Raw genomic sequence first — 16,857 nt, 5'->3', positions numbered from 1 at the left:
TAGTACACAGCGTTGTACGAGATCTTCAGTTTCTTGGCAATTTCTCGCATGGAATAGCCTTCATTTCTCAGAACAAGAATAGACTGACGCGTTTCAGAAGAAAGTTATTTGTTTCTGGCCATTTTGAGCCTGTAATCGAACCCACAATCGCTGATGCTCCAGATACTCAACTAGTCTCAAGAAGGCCAGTTTTATTGCTTCTTTAATCAGCACAACAGTTTTCAGCTGTGCTAACATAATTGCAAAAGGGTTTTCTAATGATCAATTAGCCTTTTAAAATGATAAACTTGGATTAGCAAACACAACGTGCCATTGGAACACAGGACTGATGGTTGCTGATAATGGGCCTCTGTATGCCTATGTAGATACAGTGGGGGAAAAAAGTATTTAGTCAGCCACCAATTGTGCAAGTTCTCCCACTTAAAAAGATGAGAGAGGCCTGTAATTTTCATCATAGGTACACGTCAACTATGACAGACAAAATGAGAAAAAAAAATCCAGAAAATCACATTGTAGGATTTTTTATGAATTTATTGGCATATGATGGTGGAAAATAAGTATTTGGTCAATAACAAAAGTTTCTCAATACTTTGTTATATACCCTTTGTTGGCAATGACACAGGTCAAACGTTTTCTGTAAGTCTTCACAAGGTTTTCACACACTGTTGCTGGTATTTTGGCCCATTCCTCCATGCAGATCTCCTCTTGAGCAGTGATGTTTTGGGGCTGTCGCTGGGCAACACAGACTTTCAACTCCCTCCAAAGATTTTCTATGGGGTTGAGATCTGGAGACTGGCTAGGCCACTCCAGGACCTTGAAATGCTTCTTACGAAGCCACTCCTTCGTTGCCCGGGCGGTGTGTTTGGGATCATTGTCATGCTGAAAGACCCAGCCACGTTTCATCTTCAATGCCCTTGCTGATGGAAGGAGGGTTTCACTCAAAATCTCACGATACATGGCCCCATTCATTCTTTCCTTTACACGGATCAGTCGTCCTGGTCCCTTTGCAGAAAAACAGCCCCAAAGCATGATGTTTCCAACCCCATGCTTCACAGTAGGTATGGTGTTCTTTGGATGCACTCAGCATTCTTTGTCCTCCAAACATGACGAGTTGAGTTTTTACCAAAAAGTTATATTTTGGTTTCATCTGACCATATGACATTCTCCCAATCCTCTTCTGGATCATCCAAATGCACTTCAGACGGGCCTGGACATGTACTGGCTTAAGCAGGGGGACACGTCTCGCACTGCAGGATTTGAGTCCCTGGCGGCGTAGTGTGTTACTGATGGTTGGCTTTGTTACTTTGGTCCCAGCTCTCTGCAGGTCATTCACTAGGTCCCCCCGTGTGGTTCTGGGATTTTTGCTCACCGTTCTTGTGATCATTTTGACCCCACGGGTGAGATCTTGCGTGGAGCCCCAGATCGAGGGAGATTATCAGTGGTCTTGTATGTCTTCCATTTCCTAATAATTGCTCCCACAGTTGATTTCTTCAAACCAAGCTGCTTACCTATTGCAGATTCAGTCTTCCCAGCCTGGTGCAGGTCTACAATTTTGTTTTTGGTGTCCTTTGACAGCTCTTTGGTCTTGGCCATTGTGAAGTTTGGAGTGTGACTGTTTGAGGTTGTGGACAGGTGTATTTTATACTGATAACAAGTTCAAACAGGTGCCATTAATACAGGTAACGAGTGGAGGACAGAGGAGCCTCTTAAAGAAGAAGTTACAGGTCTGTGAGAGCCAGAAATCTTGCTTGTTTGTAGGTGACCAAATACTTATTTTCCACCATAATTTGCAAATAAATTCATAAAAAATCCTACAATGGGATTTTCTGGATTTCTTTTCCTCAATTTGTCTGTCATAGTTGACGTGTACCTATGATGAAAATTACAGGCCTCTCTCATCTTTTTAAGTGGGAGAACTTGCACAATTGGTGGCTGACTAAATACTTTTTTTCCCCACTGTATTACATAAAAAATCTGCCTTTTCCAGCTACAATAGCTCAAACTTTTGAACGGTAGTGTATATATATATATATATATAATATACACATATATATTTTTGTGTGCAAAACTGTCATCAAGGCAAAGGGTGGCTACTTTGAGGAATCTCAAATCTCAAATATATTTTGATTTGTTTAACACATTTTTGGTTAGTACATGATTCCATATGTGTTATTTCATAGTTCTGATGTCTTCACTATTATTCTACAATGTAGAAAATAGTTTTTAAAAAATAAAGAAAACCCTTGAATGAGTAGGTGTGTTCAAACTCCTGACTGGTACTGTATATATTGGCACAATCAAGAAAATCAATTACGGGTCAACATCTAAATATCGACGTTTACAGCGTCTAATCGCGACTGCCTCTTTGCGAACGAGTGAAATCATGAACAGTGAATGAACGGATTTACCGTGGGCCTGAGACATAAAACAAACTACCCCAGCTTGGAGTCGGCTCAAGTAGGCAAGTAGAGACGCTGCTGACAGTGCGTTTGCGAGATGCCGGACAAAAGGCCATTTTAAAAACGTCCCGCGAGTCCTGCCGTGACATTCCCCAAACAAACAGAAACCGACTCTCGGAGAATGAGTGTACAACTGGCAAATAGTCGCTTATAGATATGTCAATCAGTCAGGTGGTTAGCTGCCGGCAGATACTTATATTGCAGTAACGTTGAAGGGCTCTGGCTAGTATTACTTAGCCAGCTGGAATAAAGTAAGAAGTTAAATAGAGCCTACTTCAGCAGGAGCAAAAAATTGGCTACTAAGTTCTCATAATAACGTTGCTTTACAGTAGGCTACTGAGACAGACAGTGATCAGGCGCTCAGTGTTGAGGCCGAGGGAGGCTGCAATGTATGCAGGAGGAAGCAGAGGAGACAGAGAGAGAGAGAGAGAGAGAGAGAGAGTTTAGTAGAGTGGTTCCCAAACTTTGGGTCGGGGCCCCATGTGGGGTCCCCTGAGAACCTGTGCTAATCTTATCAAACACGTTATGAACTTAAGATCTATCACTAACTTTCTCCTATCACAACCAATAAACTCTGTAACTGTTTTAAAGTTGAAACCACTGGTCTCATGGTGAAATCCCTGAGCAGTTTCCTTCCTCTCTGGCAACTGAGTTAGGAAGGATGCCTGTATCTTTGTAGTGACTGGGTGTATTGATACATCATCCAAAGTGTAATTAATAACTTCACAATGCTCAAAGGGATAGTCAATGTCTTTATTTTTTATTTTTTTCCACATCTACCAATAGATGGGTAAAACCTCCCTGGTCTTTGTGGTTGAATCTGTGTTTGAAATTCACTGTTCGACTGAGGGACCTTACAGATAATTGTATGTGTGAGGTACAGAGATGAGGTAGTCATTCAAAAATCATGTTAAGCACATTTTACTCCTGAACTTATTTAGGCTTGCCATAACAAAGGGGTTGAATACTTATTGACTCATTGACATTTCAGCTTTTCATTTTTAATTAACGTGGAAACATTTATAAAAACATAATTCCACTTTGACATTATGGAGTATTGTGTGTAGACCAATGACACAACATCTGAATTTAATCCATTTTTTATTCAGGTTGTAACACAACAAAATGTGGAAAAAGTCCAAAGGTGTAAATACTTTCTGAATGCACTGTAACATTACAATTGTATAGCTAATAGGCTCTGTGTTTGTACTGTAGATGGACTGCGGTGAATTAACCTTTTGCAGTCAAGGTGATAATGGCTGGGATCATTTTTGCTTGTTTTTGCTGTTCTCCAGCATTTTAAAGTGTTTTAAATGTATAGAAATGCAGAAAATGAGCTTCAACTTTCACCCCCCAAACCCTGGTTACGGCCCATCATGTTTTATTTTTGTTAATGTTTTTAACTGTAATGAATCTATGTTAACAGTGAGTTAGACTGTTTGGTCTAGACAACGGCCCCCTCCTGCAGTTATTAACCTAGTTCTCTACTCTCGGTTAACTAGAATCAATATTTACCCTAGTTTTCATTGATGTAGACAGACACCTCAGGCCAGTCGTTTGTTTTTGTGCTCCAAGTATAAAGGCAGAATATACACATTAGACATTATTTGGCATTACATGAAAGTGCTGCAGTAATAGCAAAAAAAATTTGCAAAAAACACGCACACACACACACACTCACATACTTCCTGGAAATGTATGTGAGTTTAGTTTTGGATTATGACCACTTCCTCCAGTGTGAGTCTCAGTGAGGGGCTGGCGTATATATCTGAGTTCAACACACTTTACTGAGATTTGAGAGTGAGATAGGTTAGTGTGTGTTTGTATGTCAGGTAAAACAGCTACATCTGTACACCAGTAACAATGCATTAAAACCCACCAAAATCAAAAGCCAAGCGCTCATCATAACTTTCCTAATCAGTACTTCACATTCATATCTATTGAGTACGCACCAATCACTTATTGCCTCTTCTCCCCCCAGGTGATGGACACTCTTTCCAAACTCTCCTACTCCACGGTCGCTCAACAGGCAGGAATCAAGTACGTCTCACTTATATTTTCCCAAACCCAAATGAAGTGTGACACTGGTCTCAATGATGTTGTGTGTGGAGTCATCACACTAGCTGTTTTGTTTTTACCAACATTACATTTAATTGATGATGATGTGTAATATCGGGAATGATTCCCTTTCTTTTTTTTTGACAGGCCCTTTCCAACAGAGGAGAGTCTGAAAGACGAGGATATTTACAGTCATCTGAAGGACCTGATGGAGTAAGTCTGTTGATCTCTCCAAATGGACATTGTGTTTAATCTATTAAATATATATCCCATTGATATAAAAGGCACGTGCATATTTTACCTGTATTTGTAGCTGTGTATATAAAACAACCAGTCTTATCATTGGTATTGATAGAGCATACCTATTATACGGAGCACACTTGGCACGTCCTCACCCGGGGTTTGGTGCTTTGGTAAAAGCTGGGCCCAGTTTTCTAGTTTAATGTCACAGGAAGCAGAGTATGAATAATTAGTAGGGTTCTTATCATTCTTATCTCATTGCAGGATTTGACAAAAAAAAAAAGCCCAGAATTCTGACAACATTAATTAAATCAAATCCAATTTTATTGGTCACATACACGTGTTCAGCAGATGTTATTGTGGGTGGAGCGAAATGGTTGTGTTACTAGCTCCGACAGTGCATTAATATTTAATAAGTACTATCTAATAATTTCACAACGTGTATCCACTGGGAGTCCATCGGCCGTCGGTGCACGGCCGGGGGACATCTGGGTTACGGCCTCTGCCAGTTCATGGGACAACAGGGGAATGTCCATTTCATCCCTCTGTGCCAGAGAGACCTTAGGGAGTTCTGCAAACAAAACCTGAGCACACATAGGATCACACAGTTCTGCCTTATACAACTCAGTATAAAACTCCACAGTCCGCTCCCGCATCTCCCCCACCACAGAGGTCACCCGCCCTTCCGACAGCCGTAGACAATGCATACCCTTGGCTTCACTGCTCTGTCTTTCCTAACCAAAGAAGAAGGAGCTGGGAGCATCCATCTCCTTGAGCATGGAGAACCTAGCTCTTACAAGTGCTCCCTTTGCTTTAACCTGGAAAAAACTGCCCAGGTCCCTACGTAGTTCAGCTAAATTAGCCTGTAGGCCTACATTGCCTTGCCCCACCAGCTCTACCTCCATCTCACTGATACTACGCTTGAGTTCCCCCAATACTCTCCTAGCCTCTGAGGATGACAGAGCTGTATACTGTTGGCAGAAAAGCCGAATTTTGACTTTTCCCACATCCCACCATTGACTCAGAGACTCATACTCCTCTCTTCGCTGCCCCCACCTTTCCCAAAAAGTCTGGAAACTTGAGCAAAAGGTGGCATCTTGTAAGAGCTTTACATTAAACTTGGTGTGGTGAAGCCATCGCGCACACCACACCGTTCATACCCCAGAGAGAGAAGAGAAAACTTGGAGAAGAGTCCCCTAAGTAAGCTGGTCCTGGGGCTCTGTTCACAAACACAAACAGACCCCACAGAGCCCCAGGACAACAACAACAACAACAACAACAACAACAACAACAACAACACAATTAGACCCAACCAAATCATGAGAAAAAAAAAAGAGAATTACTTGACACATTGGAAAGAACTAACAAAAAAACAGAGCAAACTAGAATGCTATTTGGCCCTAAACAGAGAGTACACAGTGGCAGAATACCTGACCACTGTGACTGACCCAAACTTAAGGAAAGCTTTGACTATGTACAGACTCAGTGAGCATAGCCTTGCTATTGAGAAAGGCCGCCGTAGGCAGACCTGGCTCTCAAGAGAAGACAGGCTATGTGCACACTGCCCACAAAATGAGGTGGAAACTGAGCTGCACTTCCTAACCTCCTGCCAAATGTATGACCATATTAGAGACACATATTTCCCTCAGATTACAGCGATCCACAAAGAATTCGAAAACAAACCCAATTTTGATAACTCCCTTATCTACTGGGTGAAAAACCACAGTGTGCCATCACAGCTGCACGATTTGTGACCTGTTGCCACAAGAAAAGGGCAACCAGTGAAGAACAAACACCATTGTAAATACAACCCATATTTATATTTATTTATTTTCCCATTTGTACTTTAACTATTTGCACATTGTTACAACACTGTATATATACATAATATGACATTTGAAATGTCTTTATTCTTTTGGAACTTCTGAGTGTAATGTTTATTGTTTATTTCACTTTTGTTTACTATCTACTTCACTTGCTTTGGCAATGTTAACATATGTTTCCCATGCCAATAAAGCCCTTAAATTGAAATGGAAATTTAATTAGAGAGAGAGAGAGAGAGAGAGAGAGAGAGAGAGAGAGAGAGAGAGAGCGAGAGAGAGAGAGAGACAGAGACAGAGACAGAGACAGAGACAGAGACAGAGACAGAGACAGAGACAGAGACAGAGAGACAGAGACAGAGACAGAGACAGGGTACAGATGATATGATGATATGATTAGACTTGAGATTGATCCCACCTAGCAGGCTAGACATACTGCATAGTGTATATGTCTGCCTGTGAAACAGCACCCCCCTGTGGAAAGCCATGACAAAGCACCTGGGCCGATGTTTGGATTGAGGCAGTTCCTTCACCCACCCTCTCTTTAGCTTTACCCTGGCCTAATCTCAAACTGTGCGTGTGCGGGCATGTTTGTGTGTGTGTGTGGGCGTGTTTGTGTGTGTGTGTGGGCGTGTTGTGTGTGTGTGTGTGGGCGTGTTTGTGTGTGTGTGTGGGCGTGTTTGTGTGCGTGTGCGGGCGTGTTTGTGTGTGTGTGTGTGGGCGTGTTTGTGTGCGTGTGCGGGCGTGTTTGTGTGTGTGTGTGTGGGCGTGTTTGTGTGTGTGTGTGGGCGTGTTTGTGTGTGTGTGTGGGCGTGTTTGTGTGTGTGTGTGGGCGTGTTTGTGTGTGTGTGTGTGGGCGTGTTTGTGTGCGTGTGTGGGCGTGTTTGTGTGTGTGTGTGGGCGTGTTTGTGTGTGTGTGTGGGCGTGTTTGTGTGTGTGTGCGGGCGTGTTTGTGTGTGTTTGTTTGTCAGTGAGAACGTTCTAGAGGATGAGGAGGAGCTGTATGCTCCAGTGTACGGGATGGATGACACTGATGAAGGAGGAGAGATCTACGAAGACCTGATGAGGACAGAACAGCACCCTACACTGGTACACACACACACACACACACACACACACATACATACACACACACACACACTCACTCACTCACTCACTCACTCACTCACTCACTCACTCACTCACTCACTCACTCACTCACTCACTCACTCACTCACTCACTCACTCACTCACTCACTCACTCACTCACTCACTCACTCACTCTCTCACTCACCACACACACACATACATACACACACACGAACACACACACACGATAATGTTACTGAAATATATTTTGTAACAGACCGTGTTTGTGTGCCCCTAAAGAAATTGTGACCAAATGTTTACTAGACATGTTCTTCCCTACAGAAGCAGGCTGAGCAGAATGTGAGAAGCTGCTGCCTCTCAGAGATCAAACAAACAGAGGAGAGATACACAGAGACCCTGGAGTCTATAGAGAAGGTACGAGTTAAACAGAGACCCTGGTGTCTATAGAGAAGGTCAGAGTTATACACAGAGACCCTGGAATCTATAGAGAAGGTACGAGTTAAACAGAGACCTTGGTGTCTATAGAGAAGGTCAGAGTTATACACAGAGACCCTGGAGTCTATAGAGAAGGTACGAGTTAAACAGAGACCCTGGAGTCTATAGAGAAGGTCAGAGTTATACACAGAGACACTGGAGTCTATAGAGAAGGTACGACTTAAACAGATACCTTGGTGTCTATAGAGAAGGTCAGAGTTATACACAGAGACCCTGGAGTCTATAGAGAAGGTCAGAGTTACACAGAGACCCTGGAGTCTATAGAGAAGGTCAGAGTTATACACAGAGACACTGGAGTCTATAGAGAAGGTCAGAGTTATACACAGAGACCCTGGAGTCTATAGAGAAGATACGAGTTAAACAGAGACCTTGGTGTCTATAGAGAAGGTCAGAGTTATACACAGATACCTTGGTGTCTATATAGAAGGTCAGAGTTATACACAGAGACCATGGAGTCTATAGAGAAGGTCAGAGTTACACAGAGACCCTGGAGTCTATAGAGAAGGTCAGAGTTACACAGCGACCCTGGAGTCTATAGAGAAGGTCAGAGTTATACACAGAGACACTGGAGTCTATAGAGAAGGTCAGAGTTATACACAGAGACCATGGAGTCTATAGAGAAGGTCAGAGTTACACAGAGACCCTGGAGTCTATAGAGAAGGTCAGAGTTATACACAGAGACCCTGGAGTCTATAGAAAAGGTCAGAGTTATACACAGAGACACTGGAGTCTATAGAGAAGGTCAGAGTTATACACAGAGACCCTGGAGTCTATAGAGAAGTTCAGAGTTACACAGAGACCATGGAGTCTATAGAGAAGGTCAGAGTTATACACAGAGACCCTGGAGTCTATAGAAAAGGTCAGAGTTATACACAGAGACACTGGAGTCTATAGAGAAGGTCAGAGTTATACACAGAGACCCTGGAGTCTATAGAAAAGGTCAGAGATACACAGAGACCCTGGAGTCTATAGAGAAGGTACGACTTAAACAGAGACCTTGGTGTCTATAGAGAAGGTCAGAGTTACACAGAGACCTTGATGTCTATAGAGAAGGTCAGAGTTACACAGCGACCCTGGATTCTATAGAGAAGGTCAGAGTTATACACAGAGACACTGGAGTCTATAGAGAAAGTCAGAGTTATACATAGAGACCCTGGATTCTATAGAGAAGGTCAGAGTTACACAGCGACCCTGGAGTCTATAGAGAAGGTCAGAGTTACACAGAGACCCTGGAGTCTATAGAGAAGGTCAGAGTTACACAGAGACCCTGGATTCTATAGAGAAGGTCAGAGTTACACAGAGACCTTGGAGTCTATAGAGAAGGTCATAGTTACACAGAGACCTTGGAGTCTATAGAGAAGGTCAGAGTTATACATAGAGACCCTGGAGTCTATAGAGAAGGTCAGAGTTACACAGAGACCCTGGAGTCTATAGAGAAGGTCAGAGTTACACAGAGACCCTGGAGTCTATAGAGAAGGTCAGAGTTATACACAGAGACACTGGAGTCTATAGAGAAGGTCAGAGTTACACAGAGACCCTGGAGTCTATAGAGAAGGTCAGAGTTATACACAGAGACACTGGAGTCTATAGAGAAGGTCAGAGTTATACACAGAGAACCTGGAGTCTATAGAGAAGGTCAGAGTTACACAGAGACCCTGGAGTCTATAGATAAGGTCAGAGTTATACACAGAGAACCTGGTCTATAGAGAAGGTCAGTTACACAGATACCCTGGAGTCTATAGAGAAGGTCAGAGTTATACACAGAGACGCTACTGAGCTTACGTAGAGATGCTATGCAGACTGCAGTAAAGCTGCTACTCTAGAGATGCCATGCAGACTGCAGTATTTGTGGTTTGCAGTCACGACCTGACCAGGAAACTCCTGGTCCTATATAAGACTGATACAATCTGAGATGAAGTGATAAAGTAATGTTCTATCTGTGTTCTAACTTTTTTTTTTTTTCCCCGCAGTACTTCCTGAATCCACTGAAGAAATTTGTCTCTGCGGCAGAAATCGACAAGGTCTTCGTCAACATTCCAGTAAGAAACAGCCAAACTCTTATACTCTCATCCAATGCGTCTTTTACGGGAAGTAGACTTGAGTTAGAGACTAGTTCTGAACGTGTTGTAATGTACAACATCTGATCTCGCTCTGTGTTCGTAGGACCTGGTGAAAGTCCATAAGAATCTGATGCTGGAGGTGCAAGACTCCATTGTCAACAAGAACGCCTTAAACCTCTACCAGATCTTCATCGCCTACAAGGACAGGTAGGCCTTTGTCATTTAACAAGTTCTCTAATAGTGTTTACATACACAGAAATAAAAAATACATAGCCTACTGCAATATATATATATATATATATATATATATATATATATATATATATATATATATATATATATATATATTGCAGTAGGCTATGTATATATATATAATATGCCATTTAGCAGACACTTTTTATCCAAATATCTAAAATACAAGTTAGTCAGAAGAATCTAGATCAGAATCTAGACTGGCTGGTACTGGAATTCACAGTTTGGTGTCATATACTTTCCTTCTTCATTGCAGGTTACTCATTTATGGAATCTACTGCAGCAACGTTGAGATATCCATTGCGGTGTTGGACTTCATCTGTAAGGAGAAAGAAGACGTTCGACTAAAGCTAGAGGTGAGACTCAGCTGTTCCGATACGGTCGATGGGGAAGACAACGCGCCGGTGAATTAGAATACTCTGTTGATAATGATTGAATAGGATCTCTGTGGTGAATAATCTGAGTACTAGCCTCAGCATGACCAAACAGTGAAGTGATGTTGTCTAGGAACCTATTTTGTCCTGTTAATGTAATACTTAAATATCCTCATTCATTTTTTATGAAATGTGTTGTTTTTTTTGGTCCCAGGAATGTTCTAAAAGAGCCAACAATGGGAAGTTCACTCTGAGAGATCTACTGGTGGTTCCCATGCAGAGAGTCCTGAAGTACCATCTCCTACTACAGGTATGTTAACCACGGATATTGTACAGTAGATACTACAGGTATGTTAACCACGGATATTGTACAGTAGATACTACAGGTATGTTAACCACGGATATTGTACAGTAGATACTCTCACAACCTGGCTGTGACGAGGCTGTGTTACACATGTCCACTGGGGGGCGACAGCCTCCACGTCTTTTCTCTTTCTCTCCACCTTCATACTTCCCCGTCTCTAAGGAGGAGGAGAGAGGAGAAGAGGGAGGAGAGGAGGGAGGATATTTGTTTATTTGGATCCCCGTTATTTGTTGTTGTTGTTGTTGTTGTTGTTGTTGTTGTTGTTGTTGTTGTTTAGAGAGGGAGAGGGGTTGCTTTCAGCAGTCTCTTTTAGAAAGGCGGAGAACTAAAGCTCAGATTTCAAAGGAACTGGACCTTTGAGTCTTGGCAGGGCAGGACTAACTCCAGTGTGCTGAACTGCATGTTAAGTGTATTTAGCAGGCAGACACAGTGATATCCAAGCCGGAACAGTGGGATGAGTTCAAGTTCAAGTTCATCAAGTTCACACAGTGATATCCAAGCAGACACAGTGATATCCAAGCAGACACAGTGATATCCAAGCAGACACAGTGAAATCCAAGCATACACAGTGAAATCCAAGCAGACACAGTGATATCCAAGCATACACAGTGAAATCCAAGCAGACACAGTGATATCCAAGCAGACACAGTGATATCCAAGCAGACACAGTGATATCCAAGCAGACACAGTGATATCCAAGCAGACACAGTGATATCCAAGTCTGACATTTTATGTCTTGACACTGAGGGCCACAAATCAGTCCATTGCAGATAAAGTAAAACTGTGTATTCACTCCGAATGTTTCCTCTTTTTGATGGCTTGGTTCTCTTTACTGTAAAATGACCGGGTGACAGCTTGGTTTCATTTTCATGCTGTTATAACATCAATATTATTTTGTTGCGTAGTCCCCTGTAGGCAAACGTCACAGCAAAAGGACTGTCCTGTAGTTAAAATCCAGGCTAATTGTGTGTTAATCTAAACCTAATCTTAATCTAAACAATCTGAAGCTCAGCCTGTGTGTGATTTTATCACTCATGATTTCCCTGTTGTCTCTGTCTGTTAGGAGCTGGTCAAACACACTCCCGACGCAGCCGACAAGAACAACCTGAAGATGGCTCTGGATGCCATGAAGGTAATCAGCTGGAGACTCCCTCTCTCTCTTTCTCTCACTAAACAGCAATCAGAGAATAGACACTAAACATTGTACTGTTTGTTCGTTGACCAGGACCTGGCACAGTATGTCAATGAGGTGAAGAGAGACAAAGAGACTCTGAGGGAGATCGACCAGTATCAACGGTCCATCGAGAACCTGGTAACACTAATCATCATGATTAGACACATCAATTTGTTTCCATTGTTGTCCAAAGTGCAATGCGCTCCCAGAAACATTAACACAGTAGTCCTCCTAACCCACACTGAACATGATCTCACTGATATCATATTAACCACCTCCCGCCCATTACCCCCCCTACCATGACCTCCCCTTACCCCCCCTACCATTACCTCCCCTTACCCCCCTACCATCACCTCCCATTACCTCCCCTTACCCCCTTACCCCCTCCCATTACCTCCCCTTACCCCCTTATCCCCTCCCCTTACCTTCCCTTACCCTCCCATTACCTCCCCTTACCCCTCCCATGACCTCCCCTTACCCCCTCCCATTACCTCCCCTTACCCCCTACCATCACCTCCCATTACCCCCCTTATCCCCCTCCCATTACCTCCCCTTACCCCCCTACCATCACCTCCCATTACCTCCCCCTTACCCCCTTACCCCCCTCCCATTACCTCCCCTTACCCCCCTTATCCCCCTCCCCTTACCTCCCCCTTACCCCCCTCCCATTACCTCCCTTACCCCCTCCCATGACCTCCCCTTACCCTCCCATTACCTCCCCTTACCCCCTACCATCACCTCCCATTACCTCCCCTTACCCCCTTATCCCCCCTCCCCTTACCTCCCCTTACCCCCTCCCATGACCTCCTTACCCCCTCCCATGACCTCCCCTTACCCCCTCCCATTACCTCCCCTTACCCCCTACCATCACCTCCCATTACCTCCCCTTATCCCCCTCCCATTACCTCCCCTTACCCCCTTATCCCCCTCCCCTCTACCTCCCCTTACCCCCCTCCCATTACCTCCCCTTACCCCCCTCCCATGACCTCCCCCTTACCCTCCCATACCTCCCCTTACCCCCTCCCATTACCTCCCCTTACCCCCCTTATCCCCCTCCCCTTACCTCCCCTTACCCCCCTCCCATTACCTCCCTTACCCCCTCCCATGACCTCCCCTTACCCCTCCCATTACCTCCCCTACCCCCCTACCATCACCTCCCATTACCTCCCCTTACCCCCCTACCATTACCTCCCATTACCTCCCCTTACCCTCCTACCATTACCTCCCATTACCTCCCCCCTTACCTCCCCTTACCCCTCCCATTACCTCCCCTAACCCCCTTATCCCCCTCCCATTACCTCCCCTTACCCCCCTACCATTACCTCCCCTTACCCCCCTACCATCACCTCCCATTACCTCCCCCTACCCCTTATCCCCTCCCATTACCTCCCCTTACCCCCCCTTCCCATGACCTCCCCTTACCCCCTTCCCATTACCTCCCCTTACCTCCCCTTACCCCCCTCCCATTACCTCCCCCTTACCCCCTTATCCCCCTCCCATTACCTCCCCTTACCCCCTCCCATGACCTCCCCTTACCCCCTCCCATTACCTCCCCTTACCCCCCTACCATCACCTCCCATTACCTCCCCTTACCCCCTTATATCCCTCCCATTACCTCCCTTACCCCCCCTCCCATTACCTCCCCTTATCTCACCCCCTACCATGACCTCCCCTTACCCCCTTCCCATTACCTCCCCTTACCTCCCCTTACCCCCCTCCCATTACCTCCCCTTACCCCCTTATCCCCTCCCATTACCTCCCCTTACCTCCCCTTACCCCCCTCCCATTACCTCCCCTTACCCCCTTATCCCCCTCCCATTACCTCCCCTTACCCCCTCCCATTACCTCCCCTTATCCCCTCCCATTACCTCCCCTTACCCCCTCCCCTTACCCCCCCTTACCCCCTACCATGACCTCCCCTTACCCCCTTCCCATTACCTCCCCTTACCTCCCCTTACCCCCCTCCCATTACCTCCCCTTACCCCCTTATCCCCCTCCCATTACCTCCCCTCCCTGAAGAACCAGCCCCTGGTGAACTATGGACGGCCCAAGGGGGACGGAGAGGTCCGCATGGTGTCTAACGTTGACAAGAGGAAACAAGACAGGTGAGATGGGATAAGAATGGCAGACTGACTACAGGCTTGTTTCCCAGACCCACTGACTACAGGCTTGTTTCCCAGACCCACTGACTACAGGCTGGTTTCCCAGACCCACTGACTACAGGCTTGTTTCCCAGACCCACTGACTACAGGCTGGTTTCCCAGACCCACTGACTACAGGCTGGTTTCCCAGACCCACTGACTACAGGCTTGTTTCCCAGATCCACTGACTACAGGCTGGTTTCCCAGACCCACTGACTACAGGCTGGTTTCCCAGACCCACTGACTACAGGCTGGTTTCCCAGACCCACTGACTACAGGCTGGTTTCCCAGACCCAGTGAAACAAATGGCCAACCCTGGTTGGTGCTATTGCAGCCGATAGATTGTTAATTGTTAACAGGAGAAGGACTAGCATGTGTGGCTTTCTCTGTCTTCATTATATGGACAGCATGTCAAACAAAGTAGGAACTTATTTCTGTGTAATATGAACAGAATACACACTGTAAATGAACTTGTATGAACTTGTTTTGGGCGCAGACATATCTTCCTGTTTGACGTGGCTGTGATCGTCTGCAAGAGACGAGGAGACAACTATGAGATGAAGGATGTGATCGACCTCAACTACTTTAAGATCACCAACAACCCCACCCAGGATGGAGAGAGCAAGAAGGTCAGTCCACTACCACCAGGGCCAGTCAGTAAGGGCCAGTCAGCCAGGGCCAGTCAGTAAGGGCCAGTCAGCCAGGGCCAGTCAGCCAGGGCCAGTCAGTAAGGGCCAGTCAGCCAGGGCCAGTCAGTAAGGGCCAGTCAGTAAGGGCCAGTCAGCCAGGGCCAGTCAGTAAGGGCCAGTTCGCCAGGGCCAGTCAGTAAGGGCCAGTCAGCCAGGGCCAGTCAGTAAGGGCCAGTTCGCCAGGGCCAGTCAGCCAGGGCCAGTCAGCCAGGGCCAGTCAGCCAGGGCCAGTCAGTAAGGGCCAGTCAGCCAGGGCCAGTCAGTAAGGGCCAGTCAGTAAGGGCCAGTCAGTAAGGGCCAGTCAGTAAGGGCCAGTCAGTAAGGGCCAGTCAGCCAGGGCCAGTCAGTAAGGGCCAGTCAGTAAGGGCCAGTCAGTAAGGGCCAGTCAGCCAGGGCCAGTCAGCCAGGGCCAGTCAGTAAGGGCCAGTCAGTAAGGGCCAGTCAGTAAGGGCCAGTCAGCCAGGGCCAGTCAGTAAGGGCCAGTCAGTAAGGGCCAGTCAGCCAGGGCCAGTCAGTAAGGGCCAGTCAGTAAGGGCCAGTCAGTAAGGGCCAGTCAGCCAGGGCCAGTCAGCCAGGGCCAGTCAGTAAGGGCCAGTCAGTAAGGGCCAGTCAGCCAGGGCCAGTCAGTAAGGGCCAGTCAGCCAGGGCCAGTCAGCCAGGGCCAGTCAGTAAGGGCCAGTTCCGCCAGGGCCAGTCAGTAAGGGCCAGTCAGCCAGGGCCAGTCAGCCAGGGCCAGTCAGCCAGGGCCAGTCAGTAAGGGCCAGTCAGCCAGGGCCAGTCAGTAAGGGCCAGTCAGTAAGGGCCAGTCAGTAAGGGCCAGTCAGTAAGGGCCAGTCAGCCAGGGCCAGTCAGCCAGGGCCAGTTCGCCAGGGCCAGTCAGCCAGGGCCAGTCAGTAAGGGCCAGTCAGTAAGGGCCAGTCAGTAAGGGCCAGTCAGCCAGGGCCAGTCAGTAAGGGCCAGTCAGTAAGGGCCAGTTCGCCAGGGCCAGTCAGTAAGGGCCAGTCAGTAAGGGCCAGTCAGCCAGGGCCAGTCAGTAAGGGCCAGTCAGTAAGGGCCAGTCAGCCAGGGCCAGTCAGCCAGGGCCAGTCAGTAAGGGCCAGTCAGTAGGGCCAGTCAGCCAGGGCCAGTCAGTAAGGGCCAGTCAGTAGGGCCAGTTCGCCAGGGCCAGTCAGTAAGGGCCAGTCAGTAAGGGCCAGTCAGTAAGGGCCAGTTCGCCAGGGCCAGTCAGTAAGGGCCAGTCAGTAAGGGCCAGTCCGCCAGGGCCAGTCAGTAAGGGCCAGTCAGCCAGGGCCAGTCAGTAAGGGCCAGTCAGTAAGGGCCAGTCAGTAAGGGCCAGTTCGCCAGGGCCAGTCAGTAAGGGCCAGTCAGTAAGGGCCAGTCAGTAAGGGCCAGTCAGCCAGGGCCAGTCAGCCAGGGCCAGTCAGTAAGGGCCAGTCAGTAAGGGCCAGTCAGTAAGGGCCAGTCAGCCAGGGCCAGTCAGTAAGGGCCAGTCAGTAAGGGCCAGTCAGCCAGGGCCAGTCAGTAAGGGCCAGTCAGTAAGGGCCAGTCAGTAAGGGCCAGTCAGCCAGGGCCAGTCAGCCAGGGCCAGTCAGTAAGGGCCAGTCGGTAAGGGCCAGTCAGCCAGGGGCCAGTCGGTAAGGGC

General features: G+C 46.7%; 1 protein-coding gene across 2 annotated transcripts in view; it reads left to right on the top strand.

The window, feature by feature from the left end:
• The window catches only part of LOC121535374 (guanine nucleotide exchange factor VAV3-like), a 121,132-nt gene that overhangs the window by 39,758 nt on the left and 64,517 nt on the right, over positions 1-16,857 (top strand). For both annotated transcript variants that reach the window (XM_041842394.1, XM_041842393.1), the window contains exons 3-14: positions 4,441-4,499; positions 4,665-4,730; positions 7,549-7,666; positions 7,988-8,080; positions 10,132-10,200; positions 10,325-10,428; positions 10,730-10,829; positions 11,062-11,157; positions 12,275-12,343; positions 12,437-12,523; positions 14,405-14,490; positions 15,023-15,155. In XM_041842394.1, coding sequence (XP_041698328.1) covers positions 4,441-4,499; positions 4,665-4,730; positions 7,549-7,666; positions 7,988-8,080; positions 10,132-10,200; positions 10,325-10,428; positions 10,730-10,829; positions 11,062-11,157; positions 12,275-12,343; positions 12,437-12,523; positions 14,405-14,490; positions 15,023-15,155 — 1,080 coding nt within the window. The remainder of the gene's footprint in view (positions 1-4,440; positions 4,500-4,664; positions 4,731-7,548; positions 7,667-7,987; positions 8,081-10,131; positions 10,201-10,324; positions 10,429-10,729; positions 10,830-11,061; positions 11,158-12,274; positions 12,344-12,436; positions 12,524-14,404; positions 14,491-15,022; positions 15,156-16,857) is intronic.

The sequence above is a fragment of the Coregonus clupeaformis genome, chromosome 21 (assembly GCF_020615455.1).
Source record: "Coregonus clupeaformis isolate EN_2021a chromosome 21, ASM2061545v1, whole genome shotgun sequence".
Lineage (NCBI taxonomy): Eukaryota > Metazoa > Chordata > Actinopteri > Salmoniformes > Salmonidae > Coregonus > Coregonus clupeaformis.
Note: the sequence above shows the minus strand (reverse complement) of the source record. Positions and strands in the feature narration are given on the sequence as shown.